The 20,905-nt window shown below is 54.1% G+C and overlaps 1 protein-coding gene across 3 annotated transcripts; it reads right to left on the bottom strand.

Annotated features, from left to right (window-relative positions):
• Positions 1 to 697: 697 nt before the first annotated feature.
• On the bottom strand, positions 698 to 19,026 carry ARHGEF40 (Rho guanine nucleotide exchange factor 40). Of its 3 annotated transcripts, XM_020285887.2 has the most exons (24): positions 18,652 to 19,026; positions 15,914 to 16,111; positions 13,963 to 15,193; positions 13,648 to 13,815; positions 13,406 to 13,526; positions 12,697 to 12,793; positions 12,518 to 12,598; positions 12,269 to 12,385; positions 11,195 to 11,290; positions 10,986 to 11,101; positions 10,468 to 10,594; positions 8,778 to 8,900; positions 8,534 to 8,677; positions 7,469 to 8,079; positions 7,100 to 7,334; positions 6,475 to 6,561; positions 5,655 to 5,870; positions 4,787 to 4,957; positions 3,603 to 3,780; positions 2,800 to 2,904; positions 2,431 to 2,574; positions 1,798 to 1,928; positions 1,348 to 1,394; positions 698 to 1,234 (listed from the first exon to the last, which is right to left on the bottom strand). In XM_020285887.2, exons 1-23 carry the CDS (start codon positions 18,652 to 18,654, stop codon positions 1,353 to 1,355), a joined length of 4,542 nt encoding a protein of 1,513 aa, XP_020141476.1. In that variant the 5' UTR covers positions 18,655 to 19,026; the 3' UTR covers positions 698 to 1,234; positions 1,348 to 1,352. The 3 variants fall into 3 exon arrangements, with proteins under 3 accessions (XP_020141476.1, XP_012608124.1, XP_075860316.1); XM_012752670.3 differs by lacking the exon at positions 2,431 to 2,574; XM_076004201.1 differs by lacking the exons at positions 698 to 1,234; positions 1,348 to 1,394; positions 1,798 to 1,928; positions 2,431 to 2,574 and adding an exon at positions 1,935 to 2,212.
• Between the last annotated feature and the right edge of the window lie 1,879 nt (positions 19,027 to 20,905).

Consider the following 20,905-nt stretch of genomic DNA (forward strand, 5'->3'; position numbering starts at 1 on the left):
GTAATCCTAGCACTCTGGGAGGCTGAGGTGGGAGGATTGCTTGAGCTCAGGAGTTCCAGACCAGCCTGAACAAGAGTGAGACCCCCGTCTCTACTAAAAATAGAAATAAATTAGCTAAACAGCTAAAAATATATAGAAAAAATTAGTGAAGCATGGTGGCACATGCCTGTAGTCCCAGCTACTTGGGAGGCTGAGGCAGAAGGATTGCATAAGCTCAGGAGTTTGAGGTTGCTGTGAGCTAGGCTGACGCCTCATCACTCTAGCCTGAGTAACAGAGTAAGACTCTATCTAAAAAAAAAAGAAGAAATGCAGAATCTTGGGTTTTACCCTTAGGCTTCTGATTCAGTAGCTGTGGGGTAGTCTGGGAGTTCTCATGTACTGTGGCCTGAAGGCCTTGTTTTGAGAATTGCTGGACCACTGGATCCTGGTTTGTCTGTGACCAGCTCAGCCTCAAGAGGTGGGTGCAGTGTGGGATGAGGAACTTCAAAGAATGCATTGAGCCTCTGGTAGCCACTGTGGGGGAGGCACATTCTCCCAGGCTCGTATATAGCCAGCTTTGGGTCGATAAGAGTTGGAGGGTACCTTCCAGCCTTGGTTGTATTTTCTGTGTTGTAATTAAGGATTGGTTGAGCAGAAGTGCTCAAGTTATTCGGATCACCTTTATCTAGAGGACTGCTCTAGCTTCTTGGAGGCAAAGTGTGAGTAAATATATTTAATATAACAATAGTATTATAATAACAGTAATTACATATATAAAGTTTGCAATTCCCAACCCCATCCTCCTATAATGGTTTGCATAGCTCCATTTCCTGTGACCCCCAGAATGGAGTCGCCAGGAACTCCAGTTGACCTGGCAGAGATGAGTCTTCTCAGGAAGAGTTGGTGAGGTGAGAAGAAGAGAACACAGGCTGGCAGGGGAGGGAGGGCCAGCATGGGAGTGCTGTCCTGGATACAATGGCTGAGGATGGGGAAGGACTAGAAGAGACAGAATCTTCCTGCCTCCAGGGTATGAAGGCAAGCAATGTGGCCACTCTGGTTCCTGCAGGAGAAGGCACCAAGCTGGGGAGACTAGAGATAGCAGTAGCAGAGTGATGCTCTGGTCCTTAGACTTCCTCTATGTCCAAGAAGCAGAGGGAAGAAATTCAGTGCTTGCCCAGTCCTCCATTATGTCCCACTGCCATCCCAGCCCAAAATATGCTGAGAGGAGGGGCTGCAGCCAAGTTCTGGATCCTCTCTAAAAGGCAGGAGAGGAGAGGGAGATGGGTCAGGAGAGGGAAGAAGCTGATTCCCAAGCATCTGGGGAAAACAAGGAAGGTACATGCAAGATGGAAGAAGTGTTGGACTTACCCAGGTCACAGAGGCGTGGTGGGGTCACTCAGGGCTCGGGCATGACTCTGAGGGGAGAGAAGCTGCAGTGAATTTAGGGACATAATCATATTTTCTCTCACTTCTCCTGATGCCCCAAGCTTGTCGATTCATCTCTCCTCCCCAGAGTTCTCGAATTTTGCTATTTTAACCCAAGTCCAAATCAGGCCATTGGCATTCTCCCCTTTCCATCCACTATGCTCCTTATTAAAAATTCCTTTTCATCTCTGACCCTTATGCCTCTCAGCTAGTCCTGGGGGAGAGTAGAGTTAGACTGGACAGTAAATTCAATCTGTAGCCTCAGCTGGGAGCACAAGATCACTGTTTCCTCCTGCCCCTTCCCCCAGCCTGGTGGGTTGAATGATCAGAAAAGCCTTCCCGGAAAGTAGCTGAAGAGATCACCCCATTCCCAGCCTTATTGCAGGGACTTACCTGCCGGGATAGCCCTAAGATCCCTCCACTGGCCAGGGTGGGAGTGCTGCTCCCAGGGTGGGGGGGTTGCAGGCTGGGGCTGTTTCTTGGTCCTGGGGACACATCTCCAGAAGAGTCAAGTGTTTCTGGGGCTGAAGGGGAAGCTAGGGTGAGAGCAGGGTATAGAACCCCTCCAGATTACCTTAAGCAACCAAGCTGTTCCGTCAAGGAAGAAAAAGCTCCATAGCAACAGGAAGCTGTGAGTCACCATAGCAATCCAGTTCCAAGAGAACCCCCCTACCAAGAGGCAGGAAATTGTCAGCAGCATCATTAGAGCAACCAGGGAAGAAGCGACAGGAAACTATAAGGATTGCCGTGGTGAACCAGGAGGGTACAACAGGAAGCTGAGGCAGTTTCCATAGAAACCCAAGGAGAGCTAGAGAGAGAGGTACAGAGGAAGTGCTTCTTAGCAACAGGCTGTTGTAAGCATCACCCTAGCAACCAGATGGAAGGCTCTTTTAGCAATGGGGAAGCTGTACATAATTGTCATGGCAACTGGGCTACTTGGCTAGAAAAAGGAATTGCTCAGCAGCAAGCAGCCTGAACATCACGATGACCCAGCTGTTGGGAGCCACCCCTTGAGAGGTGCCTCACCCAGGGAAATTTGCTTGACGTCCAGATCCCAGGCCTCCTCCTCGACGCGGGCAGGCAGGGAGCAGGCTCCCGGCGAGAGGCCGGGAAGGGAGGGGCCGGCATGCTCAAAGGATGACACGGCCACGGAGGCCCGGGTGCGGGCGGCTGCAGAGAGTGGGGAGTGGGGTGGTGGGGTGCTGGTGTGGGAAAGCCCTCATGGCTCCCTGGAACAACCCTCAGTCTCACAGAGGGCTGCCCAGACAGTCCCACAGATTTTGGGAAGAGATGCCCACTCATTACCCTTCCTGACTTTCCACCACACCTCCCCGTTGGACCCTCATTGTCAAGGTCTTGACTTCTGGGGCCACCCCCCAGCACCCTGGCTCTCACCTCTTCCAGTGAGCAAGGCACTCAGAGTCCGCTCCCCAAGGGCTTTGATGTCCAGGAAGGGTTTGTTCCCAATGCCCATGGAGACCATCTGCTGCACTCGGAGCTCTAAGGAATAGAGACCCTGTTACCAACTTCTTCCTGCCCTCTGCTCCAGCCCTAACACATCATGGTTAGCTCTTCTTTCTGCTCCTTCCCAAGTCTCATTCCTCTGGTATCTCTTGTTACTCTTCCTGTCCACTGTCACAACATGGATGGCGATGGGGGTTGGACTTCCTCCTCAGGTATCTGTTTCTTCTCTCCCATATGTTGTATCCTGCCCACTGGGTATCCCAGCTGCCTGACTTCCCTTCCACTTCTCTGTGTCTTGGGCATTCAGAGCAAAACTCACGTTTTACATACCTTTACAGTTTACAAAGTCCTCCCATATATATGTCACCTTACTTAATCCTATCACACTAAGGTGAAGATATTACTATTTAATTTTTCAGTGAGTGGAATGAGATTCAGAGAATTAAAACCAAAGGAAAACCCAGCAAAAAACCAAAAATGAAAACCAAACATCTTCTTTCACCCAACCATTTGCTCTTTCGTCCTTGAAATTTTCTAGTTTTCTCTTTCCCTTTGGTACATGTTAGGCTCACTTGTATCTCAGTAATCTCTCTCAAGGCAGATCTTGAATGTTCTTACAAGTCATTCCTTCTTTATCTTATACCCTATTTTCCCAAGCAGTCTCTATGCTCTCCAGAAAACTTCCCGCTGTAACCTTGATTGCAAGCACACCCTCCCTTAGCTCTGCCTAGTACCCTTGTTGTGGGCTGCCTGTCTCCACAGCAGCTGGGCAATGGAACTCGTCCACTTGAGTTTGATCTCTGGTGAGGCTGCCTGCAGAGTGTATGCCTCTCGTGCACGCCGCCGCCGAAACCACAGCTCAAAGCAGAGTCCACTGTCCCCGATGTTTTCTGTCAGCCCCATGTCAGCTGTCTGAGGAGAACAGGGGGAGTGGGTGAAGATGGAGTGAGTCCTGGCTAGGTGGGGAAGCTACACATGGGCAAGCTCTATGCTTAGCCTGGCATCTGCAAGATGTTCAGTAAACATTTGTTCAACACCTAACATGAGCAAAGTGCTCTACATTTAGTCTTCATAACAACCATAATTTATATAAGGGGAAATGAAGCCCAGAGACATGAAGCAACTTGCCCAAGGGCTTATCATAGCTTATTAGAGCCAGAGTGTGAGCCAATATCTATGTTATTCCAAATCTAGGCCTTTTTCTTTGTGCTATACTCCCCCTCTGAAGATCCGGAACTAGCGTGGGGGGACAAAGACTAGAAACGCTTAGAATCCATTCCACACTGCCTGATCCAGGACAGTAGGTTGCTATAAACCAGGGGTCCTCAAACTTTTTAAACAGGGGGCCAGTTCACTGTCCCTCAGACCGTTGGAGGGCCAGACTATAGTTTAAAAAAAACTATGAACAAATTCCTATGCACACTGCACATATCTTATTTTGAAGTAAAAACAATGGGGAAAAACACCCACATTGTGGCCTGTGTGCCATAGTTTGAGGATGCCTGCTGTAAACATTTATCTATCTGGATACCCAGGGCTGTTTCCCTAAAGGGCATTCTTCTTAGGTTCTTTGGTTCAGTCAAGGTAAGCTACGGAAGGTGTCCTTTCTCCTCAGGCCCCAGTAACCACCCCTAACTCAAAAGGTACATGTGTCCTTAGTGGGAAAGGTCCCCTTCCGTTTTGGCTTGAAATGCCTTCTAAGTCTCCTGCATGACTGATAAGGAAAACCCCATGAGAGAGACCAATGACAGGGATTTCTAATGTGCCCTAAGACCCTAACTTGATGGTTGATTACAGGCCAAAGCCTATTCTAGATGATGCAGATTCTGAACGTGAGTTGGGGTTGAATTTCCAGAACATACTGAGTTCTTGAGAGCAGCATGACTATGTGCCCTTCTCCCCACTCCGGGCACTGTACCTTAAAGGCCTGCTTGTAGACGAAAGTCTCTGGCCCCCCCTCAGGGCCCTTGAGCTTGCTGAACAGGAGAAGATGCTCAAAGAGAAAGACATGGCGAAGGCACTTCTTTCGGCCACAGATGACAGTAAAGGGGTCCCGATGCAAGAGTTGTCCCTGCTCCTTCAGATCTATCTGGGAAAAGGAAAAGGAAAGGTGATTGGCCCAGGGGCCCTTTGTGCATATTTTATGGGGAGTGAAAATAGACTTACAGGGCAAGAGGCCTAATGCATTGGTTCTCAGGCAGAGTCAGGAAATGGAAGCCTCAGGCTGGAATCCAGGCACTGGTCACTATGCACAGCACACCTGATGTAGCTCCACTAGGTGCCCCAGGAGGTGGGACAGTGCATTGCACAGCAGGGTTTATAGCTTCCCATGGGGAAGCCTTTGAGTGTTGAGGACCCAGGAAGAGAATCAGCAGAGAACTGGAGGGGAAATAGGTCTAGTCTATAGGGGGAGGATACAGCATTCTAACCTATTCTGGAGTCTCAGGGCTGGAAAAAGACTAGTTAGAGAATAAGGTATATTTTGGATGTTAAGATGCAGGAGGAAGTGTAGGGTAGATAGGGAAAGATAAGAATTAGGAAAGGAATAGGAAAGAGCACAAGGCAGATGTCAGAACACAGAATGTTGGCAGGACCTAGCTTCTTTATTTGCAGATGAGGAAACGGGCTCAGTGAAGTTCAGTAACTCAACCAAGGCCACCCAGATGGTTCGAAATTAGAGCCTGGGGCCCTCTGACCTGGAGTCTGTTTCTCTTATCACCAGCCTATACTTCTGAGGGCACAGGGCTAAGCAGTTTGCTGGGGAGTGACTGGAGCCATGGCCTCACCTCACAGCCACGAACCGCCTCCACAGCCAGCAGATCTCTACCGCGGGCCTCTTGTTCCCGGAGCAGCTGCACAGCAGCCCTAAGGGCCTGGCGCTCAGAACTCGGCTCAGGCCCAGCTTCTCTTAGGAGCTCCTCTAGGAGCCGCCCATACCGAGCCAGCTGCTCCAGGGGCTGCTGCAGGGCCCGGGGGAGGTAAGGGCCAGCTTCCAGGGAGCCCTAGATTGGGGAGACAGAGATGAGGGGAGGGGCTGGAGCCTCTGAGGGCTGAGCTCTTGGGTTGGTGGGAGAGGTGGGTGGTGGAGAGGCTTTTGGATGTAGATGAAGCCTGGATATTCCCACAATAAAGCAGAAAAAACTCCCTGGAAGGAAAGCAGGTAGGGAACCTGCAGGAGATATAATTGTCCTCTGTATCTTGAAGGGAAATGGAAGAGGTACCCAAATAATAATCTCTTATACTCTCTGGCTTTTAACTTTTGAAGTCACTTGCACATCTTTTGATGTGAGCTCTTTTTATCCTCAGAGCTTCCCTGTGAGTTAGAATGAATATTGCCCCCGTTTACCAGATGTAGAAATAGAGGCCCAGAGGAATCAAAAGTCTTGCCCAAGGTCCCTCAGGCAGACTGGATAAGAACCCAGCTTCACCTGAACCCAGCTTCACCTGGCTCCCAGTCCAGAGCGCAATCCTGAGAGATTATTAGTAGGTCATGTTCCTGAGAAAGTCCAGGAAAGCTTTTTTTCCCTGAGGGATTTTGAGGTTGGGTAGGTTTTCAGGTCTTCCTGGCCCCTCCTCTCTTCTCAAGGGGGTTGGAGAAAAGATTACCTTGGTCGGGGGGCTGAGCGCAGCCAGACCATTCTCCAGTTTGTGTCGGTGCTTCACGTACTGGGCGTAAAGGCTGAACTGGTCCCCCTGGGCCAGTAGGGGAGAGATAAGGTATCCCTGGTGAGGTCTCAGCAGACAAACCTCTCCCCTTCCCCCTCCCCATCTTCACTGCAGCTCAAAGGAGGGATAGGTCACCAGGGAGCACTCAGCCAGCCAGGGAAAGAAGGGTTCCCTGCGGAGAAAGTAAAGTCCTCAGGCAGGGCACAGAGGCTGAGTAGAGGCAGAGGGGCCCACAGAACCGGGCTAGGCTCCAGAGTCATGGACCACACATGTGTGTAGGCAGCAGTGGCAACTGAGAAGGAGGGACAGATGGATGGGCTGGCACATGGGAAGGGAGAGGACTTGGAAGAAGTTTTAGAGCAGTGGTCCCCAACCTTTTTGGCACCAGTGACTGGTTTCATGGAAGACAGTTTTTCCAGGGGAGGGGGGTGTCGTGGTGGGTGTGGGTGTGGTGCGGAGTTCAGGCAATGATGTGAAGCCCGTTTCCTAACGGGCTATGGACGGGTACGAGGCCTGAGGCATCGGGCCCGGGGGTTGGGGACCGCAGTTTTAGAGGATTACTCACGTGGCGAAGGAAGCAGGCCCCAATGCGCAGGGGGTGGGCTGCGCAGCCTTGAAGCTCCCGCAGAAAGTGTGTCCGGTGGAAGCTGCGAAGCCTCTCCCGGGCACTCAGGGCAGCAGCCCAGGTGCCACGAAGTTCAGGAGTCAGCTCAGACCCAGGGGGTGGCACTGGCTCACTCAAAGTGGCCACATACTCCTGCTCACAGGCAATCAGCTCAGACACCAGACGCTGCTGGGCGCTGCAGGTACAAGAGTGGCAAAAGAGGTGTCACATGGGGCATGGGAGAGAGCCACTACCCCCAACAATGTCATATGCTTTTCCTGCTGAGCAGCTGGATCTGCTTCTTGGGCACCAACTGGGCTGAGCTCTCACCTGATGCTTCGCTTGCGCTCCATCCGGGGGGTGCCTACTCCCCAGGGTCCGTCTGGCACCCCAGCCCGGCCGAGCAGCACGTGTTCCCGTGGTGAGCATGTCCTGTCTACCACCTCAGTACTGGTGACCTCCAGGCCTCGGATCAGCACCGCCCGTGGGGGCCTGCCCTCTGCTTCGGGAGCCAGCTCAGGGCCCTCCTCCTCATAGTCCTCTCCACAGGGGGCCAAGGAGCAATGGGATGGGGCTGCCCGTGGCCCAGGGCTGCTGGGGAGCAGCAGGGAGCTGAGGCTGGGTGAGGGACTATGGGGGCCCCGCTGGGCCCCCCCACTGCTGGCACTGTCTGCCCGTCGTCGCCTGTGGCCCCGGGGACTCGCCTCCTCTCCCAGCTGTTGCTGAATCCTCCTCTCCAGCTCTTGGCAGCGGGCCCGGCAGCGGCCCCATTCTCGCAGGGCTGCTGGGCTGCCCAGGTCCAGGGCCAGGGCCCGCATCTCCTGGAAGGTGCCAGCACTGGGCTCCGGGGCCCGCCGCAGGGCCAGTGCTGCCAGCACGGCCTCCCGACCTGGCCCAGCTCCTGCCAGCCGAGCAAAGCCCTCATCCACCCACTCGTGTGCCTACAAAGCCAAAGGGGTTGGGATGGGAGAGAAAGGGTGAGGACCCATGCCACTCCCAAGTGCCACCCAACCACAGCTCTTGTCTTTGTGCCCATGGCTTTCCAATGCCCATCACTGCCTAACTGTGTCACTCAGAGTCGGTGTGGAGATGGAGTAGCCTAGGTAAAAGAATAGCTAATACTTATACAGAGTTTATAAGTGACAGGCTCTGTACTAAGTGCTTGTATATATTGCGTCATGTAATCCCTTCAGCAGCTCTGTGAAGCAGGTCCATGAAAGCACATTCAAGTTTAGTGCACCTTGTCCTGGGTCATTCAGCAAGGAGGTGGCAGAGCTAAGAGTCAAAATCAAGGAGATGGGCTCTGAGTTCCTGCTTTTAACCTGATTAACTTCTCCAGGCAGAAAGGAAAAAGGAAATGAAAACGGGCACAGAAGGAAGAGGCTCTGCACGCACCTGCTGGAAGAAGCGCTGGAGCCGCAGGGCCCGATGGAGGCCACTCTCAACCTGCTCCAGCCGCTGTTCAAAGATATCCAGAACCTTCTGGGAGGCAGCATCCTCCTCCAGAGCCAGGGCCTCCTGTGCCTGGGCCAGGCGCTCCTGGAGCAGGAAGTCTGTGCTGAGACTGGCCCTCAGTCCCAGGTAGTTTCCCCTGCTTCCCTGCATGTCTTCTCCTGCCTGCCCTTCCTCCCCTTCTCACCTGGACCTCAGCGCTGAAAGCCCGGAATCGAAGCTCTGTCTCCTGCAGGGCAGACAGGGTGTCCCCAGGCACAGCAAAGCTCGCCAGCTGTTCCTCCCCTGGGCCTGAGAGCCACTGCATCACCTGAGGCAGATGGGGTGGGAGAGGAGGGTGCCATGGAGAGAAAAGTCACCACCCCAATCCTTGGTGAGCTACTGCACCTCATCTGCTGCATGGGAATGGTAACAGTGTGTGATGATAGTTTCCACAGGGGTCAAGTGAAAAACTGGGTAAGAAATCTTTAGCAAAGTGCCACATGAGGGGGAAGCTAGGCCGGCAGTGAGGGAGGTGGGTTAGGGTTCCAGGGCTATGCCTGAGGGCGAAATAGATAAAGCTGGTGTGAACCAAAGGCAGGATGAGGATCACTTAGAACACTGAGGGCCTTCACTAAGCCCTGGTGACTGGTGGGCAGAGGTCCCAGGAACCAGGCCTGGAGTGACAGCCCAGAAGGTGGATACGTGTGTGTGTGAGTGTGTGTGTGTGTGTGTGTCCAGCCCTAGTTGCCTATTATGGGACTATAAGAACTCTTAGGCTGAATATGAGATGTTTGGCCAAAAAGGGATGGTAATTTTATTCTCTGAAGGCTGTAAGCTAGGGTGGAATAGACTGAAGATGAGGAGTCTGAGACCATTTCTAGTAGCCAGTGTCATTCAAATGAGGATTACTGAATTCATTCGATCTCCCTAACTGCCTTGTGAGTTAATTATTATTATCCCCATTCTACAGATGAGAACTTGTGAATTAGAGGAGCTCCCTAACTTGTCCAGCATTTTATACATAGCAGAGCTAGAACTCAGGTTGAGCACTTTACACTGCAAATCTTGTTTTTAAGCAGAGGGGAAAACAGCTAACAATCAGGCAAGGCAACAAACAGTAGGAAGTGCAACCCCATGGATATTGGGGTAGAGGAATCAGAATGTCCTGGCTCCCCTGTAGCATTGACCCTAGATAACCCTTCCCTGATGAACACATGCAGGTCTATGAGGTGTTCCCTCACCATACTTGGCTAAGGAGGAACAATCAGATTTCAAAGCCCTCTACCCTACATGGTAGGGTGGACAACAAATTCTTATGGGGCTCTTAACCCCAGGAGAGAAGAATCAAGGTTGAGAGAAGCCAGCCTTATTCCTGAATCTTCCCCACAAAGAGGCTTGTGGTTCCTCTTAGGGGCTTCCAATGCCTTCTCCTTCCAAGGTGAGGAGAGTTGGGACCTTCCCAGCCTCAGGTTTGAGGGATGACATTGCATAAGGAGGTAAGGGAGCATGTGTGGCAGTGTAGTTAAAGAGTGGGTATCAACCGACATTTATTATTTTTAAGCTAAGGAGGTAGGCACTCCAGTCAGCTCTTTCCAGGATCCCCCTAGGGCATCCAAGCACCTCTCACAATCTGTAAGGATACTGGATCAAGCATAAACAGTGGGGAAGGGGAGTTCTGGCTTATTTTCTTTGCTGGTGCTGAGATGTTCCCATCCTCTTGTTGACTTTCACACTGACCATGACCAACCTCCAGGGGAGGTGAGGAGCGGGAGGGCATCAGGCCATGCCAGGCTATCATTGATGCCAGGACACCATCAACTGTAAGTATCAGCAGAAAGTAGGTGCTGAGGCCAGCTCCCAGGGTGAGTAAGGAGGGTGCAGGGGTCCTGGCTCACCTGCTGGAGTCGGCGCAGGCGCTGCCGCTGCTCCTGCTGCTGCACGTGCAGGTTGGAGAGGCGCACAAGCTGGTGAATGGCCTCGTCCACCTCCTGATATAGTATAGCTGGGCCTGGGTCCTCCAGCCTGGGAAAGAGGTTGCAGAATGAACTGTTGCCTTTGTCAAGCCTCTCAGTTCTGTCCTTGCATCCCTCCAAGAGATGCAAACATGAGAGGTGGCATAGCATCATGGGTCAGACGATGGGCTAGACTCTCTGACTGCCTTGATTTGAATCCTAACTCCTTACTGACTGACCTTAGCCAAGACGTTTAACATTTCTGACCCTTCACATCCTCATTTGTAATGGTAACTAGCACACAGGGATGTTGTGAGGGTTGTGAGACGGTAAGTGTACAAGCATATGTTGCTCAGATACATGTATAGTTAAGACTGATCTGGCAGCTAAGTTTGTTGGCAGCCACGGGCTGTGACTCCACCTCCCACTTCCACCTGCCCCCGCACATCCGTCCTTCGTACTTGCTGCTGTGAGTGGAGCGCAGCTTCATCAGGATGGCTCCCCCGTCCCTCTGCAGTGCTGTCAGCCGGGGATCTGCCAGCACCTTCTGCAGGGGCTCCGGCATTCCCTCTGCTTCCTGGGGATTCAATTGAGAGCAATTGGGGTTCCACCAGGAAGTCCCCACCCCTATCCCATCCTCCATACCCTATTGTCCCATCTCACTTCATACCTCTCCTTCTGGCTCTGCTGCTCCTTCCAGCTCCTTGATGGCCTGCCGAACAGAGCCCAGCACACCTCGGCACAGGCGGCACAGCCTTACCACTTCCTGAAACCCACACACAGGGTTGGAGTTGAGGGTCAGAATTTAGGATAAGAGTGGGGGTGAGGCCACCTTAGAGACTTTTATGGAGGCAGTATTGAGTTCGGTTCCTGACTCTGTTGCTTACTACTTGTATGACATAGGGCAGGTTCAGAAACCTTCTTGAACCTCTGTTTTCTCTACTATAAAGTCAGGATAAGACAAGCTTTTGTGAGTTTTAAAGAGATGGTGCCAGCTCAGCATCTAGCATGGGCCTGGCACACTGTACAGCTTGGTAACTGTGAGCCTCCTTTCCCTTTGTCTGCACTGGGGCTTTATCCTGTCAACCCCCTCTCTGCCTACTCAGATCTACTTCCCCTTTGATACTAAAGGGGAAATTTGGAGACCACGATACAGACAGACCCCTTTTATACTCAGCTCAGCTCATGTTTATTCTTCTCTTCTTGAATATGCACAGCACTTAGGTTCACAGAATCATGGAAGGTAAGTACTGAAAGCACCTTTAGAGATCATATCACAATTGCTGCACTTTGCTGATGAGGATCCTGAGGTCTGGATGTTGGTGCAAGGAGAAGGTACAGAAAGGGCACCAACTCCGGAAGTGAGGCAAAATAACTTGTCCAAGGTGACATGGAATAAGAACCAGCCTCAGCGCTGTTCTCAGTGCCTTCCAGAAACCCAATGATGCTATCTTGTACTCTTCTCTAGTTTCATGACTTATCTTCCACCAAAAATCATATTTTTACTGTCATATTAAGAATTTATTTAACATATTCCTCCCATCTCCCCATTAGCCCATGGCACAACGCACAATATTTTGCTCACGATCTGTGAGCCATAAATACTTGTTCAATTGAATGGAATGGAAACCACTTTTTTGCAACCCCATGGCATGTCTTAGATCTGGCCTTTCTCCTAGAATATCCTCAGTTGGGTCATTCCTGGCTCCTAGTGAGTTTCCTTGGTGGTAGAAGGGAAGCTTACCTGGTGTATCTCTACCCAGTGGCTGGGAGAGGGGTCCCTGTGACCTCCTAAGTCCCACTGCAGCTCCTCTGGCTTGGCCACTCTTTTCAGATCATTCTCTGACAGCAACTCAGCACCCTGTAGACACGAGAAGGCAGGGGGTTTCTGCCTGGGCACCCAGGGATTCAGAGACTAGCCTGGGGCTTCAGCCACCTTCTTTTCCTGTCTCCACTACTGATGGAGGACTAGGTGAGGGTGAAGGGCTCAAACCTGAAATCCATGCAGTTCAGTTGGAAGGTCATGATGAGTGAGAATCAACAGTCTCTGAATGAGGGGAGGGTCTCCTGAGTCCTGAGGGCAGAGAAGAACGACCCTAAACTGTGGGCCTGGAATGGCCAGTGAGGAAGAGTTAGGATCTAGCGACACTACCTCTCTTAAGGGGTGGTTACCTGAAGTTGACTCAGGACAGGAATGAGTGCTGGAGGCAGTGAGGGTGACTTGCGAAGGTCCAGCAGGACAGACAGCCCCAGTATCTGTAGATCAGGCCTGTGGGGGCGGGAAGAGCCAAGGAGGCTGCAGTGTGTGTGTGTGTGTGTGTGTGTGTGTGTGTGTGTGTGTGTTGAGGAGATATCAGATAGGACAGCACAGAGATACAGGGTCTTGTTTTAGTGTTAATAGTCTTTAGGAGAAGTTAGTTCTGGTACATTTGGGGAGCAATGGGCAAAGACCAAAGTCTGGGACGTGTGTCCAAGAGGCAGTGACCTGGCAATTGGGTGTCTATATTTATATGTCCCTATGTCCCTCAAGTCAAGGGATCAAGGTCAGGGAAGTTAAGAATTCTATGTTCTAGATGGTATAAATTCAATGTCATCCTGAAGTATGGTACCTAATAGGTACTTGGTGCTCAATAAATATTTGTTGAATGAGTGAACTAATGTCCTGATAATCTAGGTAGTGTCATGGGATATTGAAAGTCAACAGTGTTGATTCTGAGGATCAATGAAGACATTACCCTGGAGGTCAGGAGGCAGTAAGGTCAGAGGTCAATGACTTGAAAATCTGAAGGTTGAAGAAATAGGTATCTTAGAGGTCAGAAAGTCAGGGTCCTTATGACTCGGGAGGTTAGTGTCCAGGGTGCCAGCCCTGGGCCTCCGTTACCTGAGCAGTGAGTGGAGGTAATGAAGAGCAGTGCTCAGCATGTCTCGGGAGGGTGGGGGCTCCTCAGGAGAGCACGGTGGGGTAATGGTCAGCAGAGCTCGCCCACTCTGGTCCACCCCTCCTGAAGACACAAAATGGCCAGGCTGTCCTGGCTGGGAGCAGTCCTTGGCTACCTCCCTTCCACCCTGCTTCCCTCCCCAAGCCCACCCCAACCCTGATCCCCTTTTCTTTCGCCCACTGACCAGTCAGGATGAGGAATCCAGATGCCATCAGGTCCCAGGCTACATCAGGGTCATCAGAGATGGAAGCTGGAGGGGCCTCTTCTGGGATGCTATCCCTTCTTCCTTCCTTCACAGTCTCCAGGGGTGGTGTTGGGGGGTCACATAGGAGCTCCTCTGGGCCTGTGTGTCCTGCACAGACACAGGCAGAGCTATGGACCCAAAGTGAGGATGGGTCTGGCTCTTCTGCTCCCATCCTAACCCCTGCTCCTCCTCTAGCCCCCTCCCCCAGGCCAGCCTGCCCTGGCCCTTGCCCCATGGGCCTCGGTGTCATCTCACCTGCTATACATCCCTCCTTCTCTCTCTTGCTGGTCCCCTCTTCTGTAGGCCCACAGGCTTCTGGGGGCTGAGGCTCTTTCTCGTCTGCTGGTTTGAGCTCCTCCTGTGGTTCAGATTCTGGCTTCCCAGAGCCTTCATGCTCCTCCTTAACCAGGTTGCACTCTGGAAGCTCATGTTCATTTGGTGAGGGCAGATTGACAAGGGTTTCCTGGTGGCCTGTCTCTTCCTTGTCTCCAGGGCTCAGTGGGGCACTGTCCCCTCCTCGACTAAGAGCCCCTCTTCCTGCAGCTCTCTTCTTTCTCCTGTTCCCTTTGCCTGTTCTCCGAGGGGTACCAGGTGGCCCTTCAGTCCCATGTCCTGCTCCTCCTCCAACCTCCCCTGGCCTCAGGGGGCAAGATTCAGAGGCTTCCTTGGGAGCCTCTGTTGGGGGCTCGGACACCTCCAAAACTGCCTCTGAGAGAGCCTCAGCTCCCGGGGGAGACCCAGGGGAGGCTCTGGTGCTGCTCCCCTCACCGGGTGGGCGCGTCTCATCCTGGTCTCGAGGCGCCAGGCCCTTGTGGTGCATCCAGGCCCGGTGTCTCCGGTGCCGGCCCTTCCCGCCAGCACCCTTGCGGGTGGGTACCGTGCGGGTCCTGGAGAGGCCTGAGGAGCCCTCAGCGTCTGTGGGGCTCCCCCTCACAGGCAGTGTCACCTCCAACAGCTCCACATACTCGCCCTCAGGTCCTTCCGCAGGGGCATTGTGCCCATCCCCAGGACTCCGGGTGCCCAGTGCCTCCTCAGGGAGTGGAGGGGTGGGAAGCCCTGGGGGTCCAGAGGGCAGTTCTGGGGGCAGTGTACTTGGCCCATGTCCAACCATGAGGCCCTCTTTGTGCACAAATCGTGGGCAGATGAGCTCAGCCCAGGGCAGCCGCTGAATCCCAGAGGGTGCAGACAGTAGGCAGGTACTGAGGCGGCCTGTTGGCCGGTCCTTGTTGATGCCTTGTAACCACTCAGGTGTGAATAAGTAGGCGCAGGCCTCATTGGGCACCGGAAGCTCCTGTACCCGCCCACCCCCTGGGGCCAGACACTTGAGTGCCAGACGGGGTGCTTGGGCTGCTGAGGGTACCACTTGCAGGTAGAAGTCTCCTGGGCGCAGCAGCTGCCAGGGTAGGGCTGCTAACTGCACCACCACCTGCTCATGCAGGCAGAGGGGCCAGCCCTCATGGAAGAAGAGGAATCCACTGTATTGGGCCTGGGGAGAGAGGTGGGAGGCTGCACTCAAGCCTCTGCTGAAAAAATCAGCAGGAGGGGTCAGTTAGAATGGGCCCACCCTAGGCAGGACTGGCTTTATGCCTGGGGCTTATAATCCCAGGGGAGTAGAAGGGGGAGATTTTAGGATATTCACATGGCACAGAGGAAGGGATTGGGATGTGGCACAGAGGAAGGGATTGGGATGGATCAGTCTTCTGGTGGTAGGTAGCTTCTCTAGGAAGCTAGTTCCATGTGTGGGAGGGTAAGAACTGAATCATTACAAAGACATGGTCAGCAGATGCCATTGTCTTGAAGGAATCAAAGACTCTTAGGAGGTCTTTATATGCGTAGAAGCAAAGGATCTCTGTTGAGTCATGTCTGGGGGAGTCAGTGTCTTGAGATATTCATATAAGGGGAGAAAATATCTGGAATTGGGTCTGGAGGGTCAGGGTCTTTGTTTGGATGTCAGTGTTTCTAGGGGTCAATATTTGGGGAAGATGAGTGTGCATGTGTATATGTGTTAGTATCTGAGTGGTTAGTACCTATGAGGGTCAAAGTTTGTGGGAGGTCAGCAAATGAGGCTTAAGTGCTTCTGAGGGGATCAGTATTAGAGGAGGCTGTGTCTCTAGGTGTAGGGGGAAGGAATTAGTCAACCTGGCTGGTCTTTAGAGTGAGGCAATACATCTTAGGGGAGGTAGAACAGGGATGCACAGCCACTCACACAGGCTTCCTGCTGGACCTTGGCAAGCAGGTGCTTAGCTGGTACCAGGAAGTCCAGCGTATATCTCAGTGCGTCCTCCCGGTAAGTCCTCTCCACCACCTGGAACACCTGGCCCAACAGGGTGGGGGCCGTGGCCTCAAAGGGCGGGTACAGGGCGGCGAGTGTGCTCTGTACACAGTCCTCCACTGGCTCAGGCTCCTGGGAGAGAAGGACCAGGATGTAGAACCCTAGGGATCACCCAAGCATGGCTCCTTAGGGGCTGCACTGGTCTAAGGGTGGCCATGTCCTCGTTTGCCCCAGTTGCACAATGTGCCCAAAAAGTGGGCATCAGGAAATGCTGGTTGATGGCCCAGATGTGAGTGGAGCTGGGCCAGTTAGAATGCACAAGCCTAGCAGTACACTCCACACTCCAAGCTCCAAGACCTTAGCTTTGGAGAGCCAGGGAGAGTTTGTTGTGAATTCCTTTGATCAGAACTGTTCTAGTGTTTGCAAATTTGGGTGACTGGATAGGCTCTTAAGAGAAAAGAGACTCCTCTACACAGTCATCCTGCAAATCCCTTCTCACAGGACCCACCATCCAGAGACCCCCATCTTAGGTGGAGGTGCCACCACCCAAAACTATATCCTAAAAGGTGGTCGTTTGATGGGAAGGAGGAGGATGGAAAGACTGACTGTGACTGTCTTGGGTCTTTCTAGCACCCCTCTCCCATCCCCCAGAGTGGATCTAAAGCAATCACCCATCCTAGAGCATACAGGATTGGGTTACAAAGAACTGGGTGGGGGCAGCTGAAAGATGAAAAAGTCACAAAAGGAACGTGTGGGGAAGGGAGGAGGAGGCCTTGATGGTATGCATTTGGGTTGAAATCTTTTCGGGTTCCAGTGCGACCTCTCTCTGCCAACCTCCAGCTGGAGCTACTCTCTCCAAAGACTCAGCCTTGCTTCATCCAGACCGGCCTCCCTAAGTGAATCAATGGGACATCTTTCTCCAACCCACACCCTAAATAACCACCCCTTGGGCTATCCCTTTGCAAATTTTTTTCTTTCAAGATAGCCTTTGAAGTTCGGTTTCTTTGCTGTAAATGAGAAGGGGGATGCTCTATGCAGCTTTCACCTAGTTCTCTACCAGCCCCTCCCCCTCACGCCCTGCGTTTGCCCAAGACAAAAGTGCATATTTTTCTCTGAGTCCCTCCAGCCGGAGTTGCCGGTTGGTCCCGACAGTCTGAGAAGCTAGGGCAGCCACTCCAGAGACTGACATTCAGTGCGTCAGCACACAGACCCGGCCCCACGGTGTGTGGGCGAACAGACAGACCCCCAGTGTTCCCGGGACCCGCGGGGACCGGCGGGCGCTGTGCGCGTGGGTGGGGGAAGGTGGAGAAGGGCGGCGGTGAGGCAGAGTGGGCCGTCAGCTCCAAGGCCGGGAGGAGGGGAGCTAGGGCTTCAGCAGAGAGGCAGCTGCAACCCATTAGGGGCGGTGAGCTCATGGCTGAGTGAGAGTCTCAGCCACAGGAAACAGCAGCGGCAGGAGGGGAGGAGGGGTCTGGGGCGGGAGGCTGCGGGCGGGAGCACAGAGACGGGGCCTCCTGCCGGCCGGGACCAAAGAGGAGACCAGAGAGACTGAGTCAGCTCTCCCTGGCGCAGTTCCTCTTTCTTCTTGCTCCAGCCTCCCTGCCAGGGGGTGCCCTTCCCTCCATAGAGGAGCAGCCCCGGTAGTGCTCCTTCCCCTCCTCCACTCCCTGCAGTGAGCGCCCCCTGGCAAGGCCTCTCCCCCTCCTCCACTCTGCAGTGAGCGCCTCCTTGGCCGTGACCCCCTTGCAGTGGGCGCTCTCCCAGGCAGAGCCCACTCTTGGAATGGTTCTTTAGAGAGTACTTCTGGAGTGAAAGTTCCCAGACAGTGTTCATTCCTGTTGGTGTGGGCTTCCCCTTAACAGTATCGTCCTGCTTCCTGTGCCCTGAGTTGCTGCAGCCGGAGTCCCCTACCCTCTGCAGGCGGCTCCTGCCCATGCTCGTTCCCTTCTGCAGAAGGAGTGCTCAGAGGTAGCGCTTCTGTTCCCTGCAGCGTGAGCTCTGGGGCACTTCTCCCCAATCCCTGGTCTGCTCTGGCAGCGCCACATCTCCTGCTACGGTGACGGTGACACTCCCCCCTCTCGTCCACTATCCTGAGGCAACCCCCTTTTCTCTGCGGGAATTTCCCTCTTTGGCCATACCCCTGGCCTCAGCCCAGCCACAGCTGCGGTCGGTCCCCCAGGGCCGGATGGGTGGGCCTGCCTCACCGGGTTGGGACTGGGATGGAAAATGGTGGTTCCAGTCGGGTCAGTTCTCACGACCCGAGGCCGAGCCCCTTCCATAACCACTATTGGACCAAGCCGCAGGGGTCTCCGCGGGTAAGGAACTGGGACCGGGAGGGGGAGGGAAGATCCAGCAAAGGAAGGCACAGGTCAGGGCAGAGGAGGGCGGGAGACGAAGGGGAGGTGTGCGGATTAGGGACCAAAGGGAGAATGGGGGAGGAGGCGGAGACTAGGGGGAAGAAAGAAAGGGTGAGGGCAATACCCGGCGGGGACAGAACCAGATAGTGGGACAGACCGACATACAGATCGAAGACTGGGGGATGGGAGGGAGGAGAGTCCCAGGAGCGCTGAACAGTCCGAGGTAGTCGCAGGAGGCACGGGGCTGGGGACTGGGGACGCGGAGCGGGCTGCGCGGAGGCCGAGGGGTCCCAGGGGCTGCGACGCTGGACTCACCATGGCTCGGCGCCGGGCCGCGTCCGACGCTCGGGCGGGCGGGCGGGGCCGGGCGCGCCACTCCTCCCTCCCGCCGCTCGTGTCTCGCCGGGTCTGGCTAAGGGACAGCTCCGGCCGCGGTGGCGGCTCGGCCGGCTCCGGCTCCCAGGCCGCGGGGCCCCGCCAGGGAGGGCCGAGACGGCCGCCCCGCCCCGCCCTGCAGCGCCGGCCCCAGCCTCCGCGCGGGACCCCTTGCCGGGACTCCCGCTCCCGCGCCGAGCCTCTGCGCCGCTCCCTCGACGTCCTCAGCCAATCCGTCTGGCTCACCCCCTTCTTTCTCCGCCCCGCCCTCCAGTGGGTAGCCCGGACTCTGACCCTCGGAGGCCCTCCCCTCTTCCCGCCGTCGCCTCGCCGCCCCGCGGCATCAGTTCAGCCTCCGAGAGGGACGCTCCAAAGGCTGGGGCGGGCGTGAATTCCCTTGGGGTCCCCTGCCTAGGACTGGGGTCTTCCGGCTGCTGGAAGCCTCCTGTCTCTAACTCGCCTGGGATCCTCTTCTCCTCTCAGTTTCCAGACTTTGTTAGGACCTGGGATTCAGAAGAGCCCCCCAGGCCCCTCTGCTCGCCTGGGGTAGAGCGGAGGGCCGGGAGATCAAGGGATTCCCCCAACCCCCCAGGGGCTTGCCCGCCCTCCTCCGTTCCCTTCCCATCTCCTCCGGCCTCGAGCCTCTGGGCTAGGACAATGGGCTCCTCTGTGCTGCCTGGGGAAGGCGGGAGCGTGGGGGAATCAGGGAGCCGCGAAGGCTTGAGGTGCGGGTGGACATCGTGGCGGAGAGGGGCAGGGTCCCGGATGGAGATCTTCCTGAGGGGCTTGCACTTTAGCGGACGCTTGCGGAGTCCTCTCCTAGGTAGCCTTCCCCTCTGCATCCCCTAGCTCTCCCTTGGCTGGAGCAGGGAAGGCACCGGGGCCCCAGTCAGATTGGGTACTGGATGCCAGACCCTCCCTTTTTGTGAGGTGGCGATAGTCTCTATCTAGGGCTCACTGCGACGGGGATGAGTAACTGACACAGTAGCAGACAAAGGGGGTAGGCTGGTTAAGAAAGTTCTAGCCTCCCTCCCTCTGCCTCACCAAACTCCGAGCATCCTCCACCGCGTCTGGATGGGAAATGAAAGCCTGACGAGGGTCTCCCGGGGGCCGAGGAAGACATAGGCACAGCAGGGAGACAACTTGCACGCCGCCTCTGAGCAGGCACCGGGAAGCCCTGCGGCGCGTGGGCCCTCCCAAAGGGTGGCCATTTTAAAGAAGAGTGGAAAGCCGCTTCGTCTCCAGACGGAGGCGTAAAGGCGTGCGCCTCTGCAGTCGGGGGGGACGTTTAGAAAACGTCCCGCCTGGATGCAGTTCCTTTGAGGCCGGGAGGCTGGCGCCTCTGGGCAGTTGTTGGAACAGCGGGAAAGTAGGCGGGAGCGTTGCCAAAGTGACTTGCACTTCTCTCACCTCCTCAGGACGCTAAATTCCACCTTTTTCTTCGGTCCGCTTGGTCTGGAAAAGAAGAGAAAAAATGTTCATCCTTAAGAGGCGAGAAGAGCCCTCTGCTCCATAACGCCAAAAAAAAAAAAAAAAAAAAAAAGAATCTAGGGCAGCAAACCCCAGTGACCATCTTCCCAGCAAGGTTAGAGAGTTGGAGTTGGAGCTCATTCCAACAACCGGTTATGGGACACTCGAGTCACCGAGGCTCTCCAGCTTCCTTACAATTAGTGCCCGCCCGGGAGCTAGGAGAGTGAGATTTTGCTACCCCCTTGTGTCCACTCAGTAAATACTGCCCAGTAGCTGGTTATAGCGGTCAGCACTTTAAAAACTTTCTTAGAGGATGTTTTATGAACCTGCTCACTGTCTTAAAACCCAGTTTACCCATTCTCAGTGTTGAGAGAGGCTGACCTTTTCCTTATCAGATCTTATATTCCTTATACTCAAGCAGATTGTTTGGAGGACACTTGGTAAAGTTCAAGGCTCCCCTGGACTCCAAGATTCATTACCATTAGGTAGTGGAATATAAATTAAGCTGGTTATGGGGGTCCATGAACTCCTGGAAAAAAAGGAGTGGATCTATTTTCCCATGGAAAAAAAGGGGAGCCACTGAAAGTTTCTGAGCTGGTGGAGTGAGGAAGTTTGGACACAGAGTCTGGGATGCAGGTCTGCTTTCTTCCTGGAGTTTTAAAATCTGTGCTAAATTACAAAGGTTCATTTTAAGTAAGTGACATGTATGGTTGCAATGGTTAAA

Source organism: Microcebus murinus, chromosome 6 (assembly GCF_040939455.1).
Source record: "Microcebus murinus isolate Inina chromosome 6, M.murinus_Inina_mat1.0, whole genome shotgun sequence".
NCBI classification, from domain to species: domain Eukaryota; kingdom Metazoa; phylum Chordata; class Mammalia; order Primates; family Cheirogaleidae; genus Microcebus; species Microcebus murinus.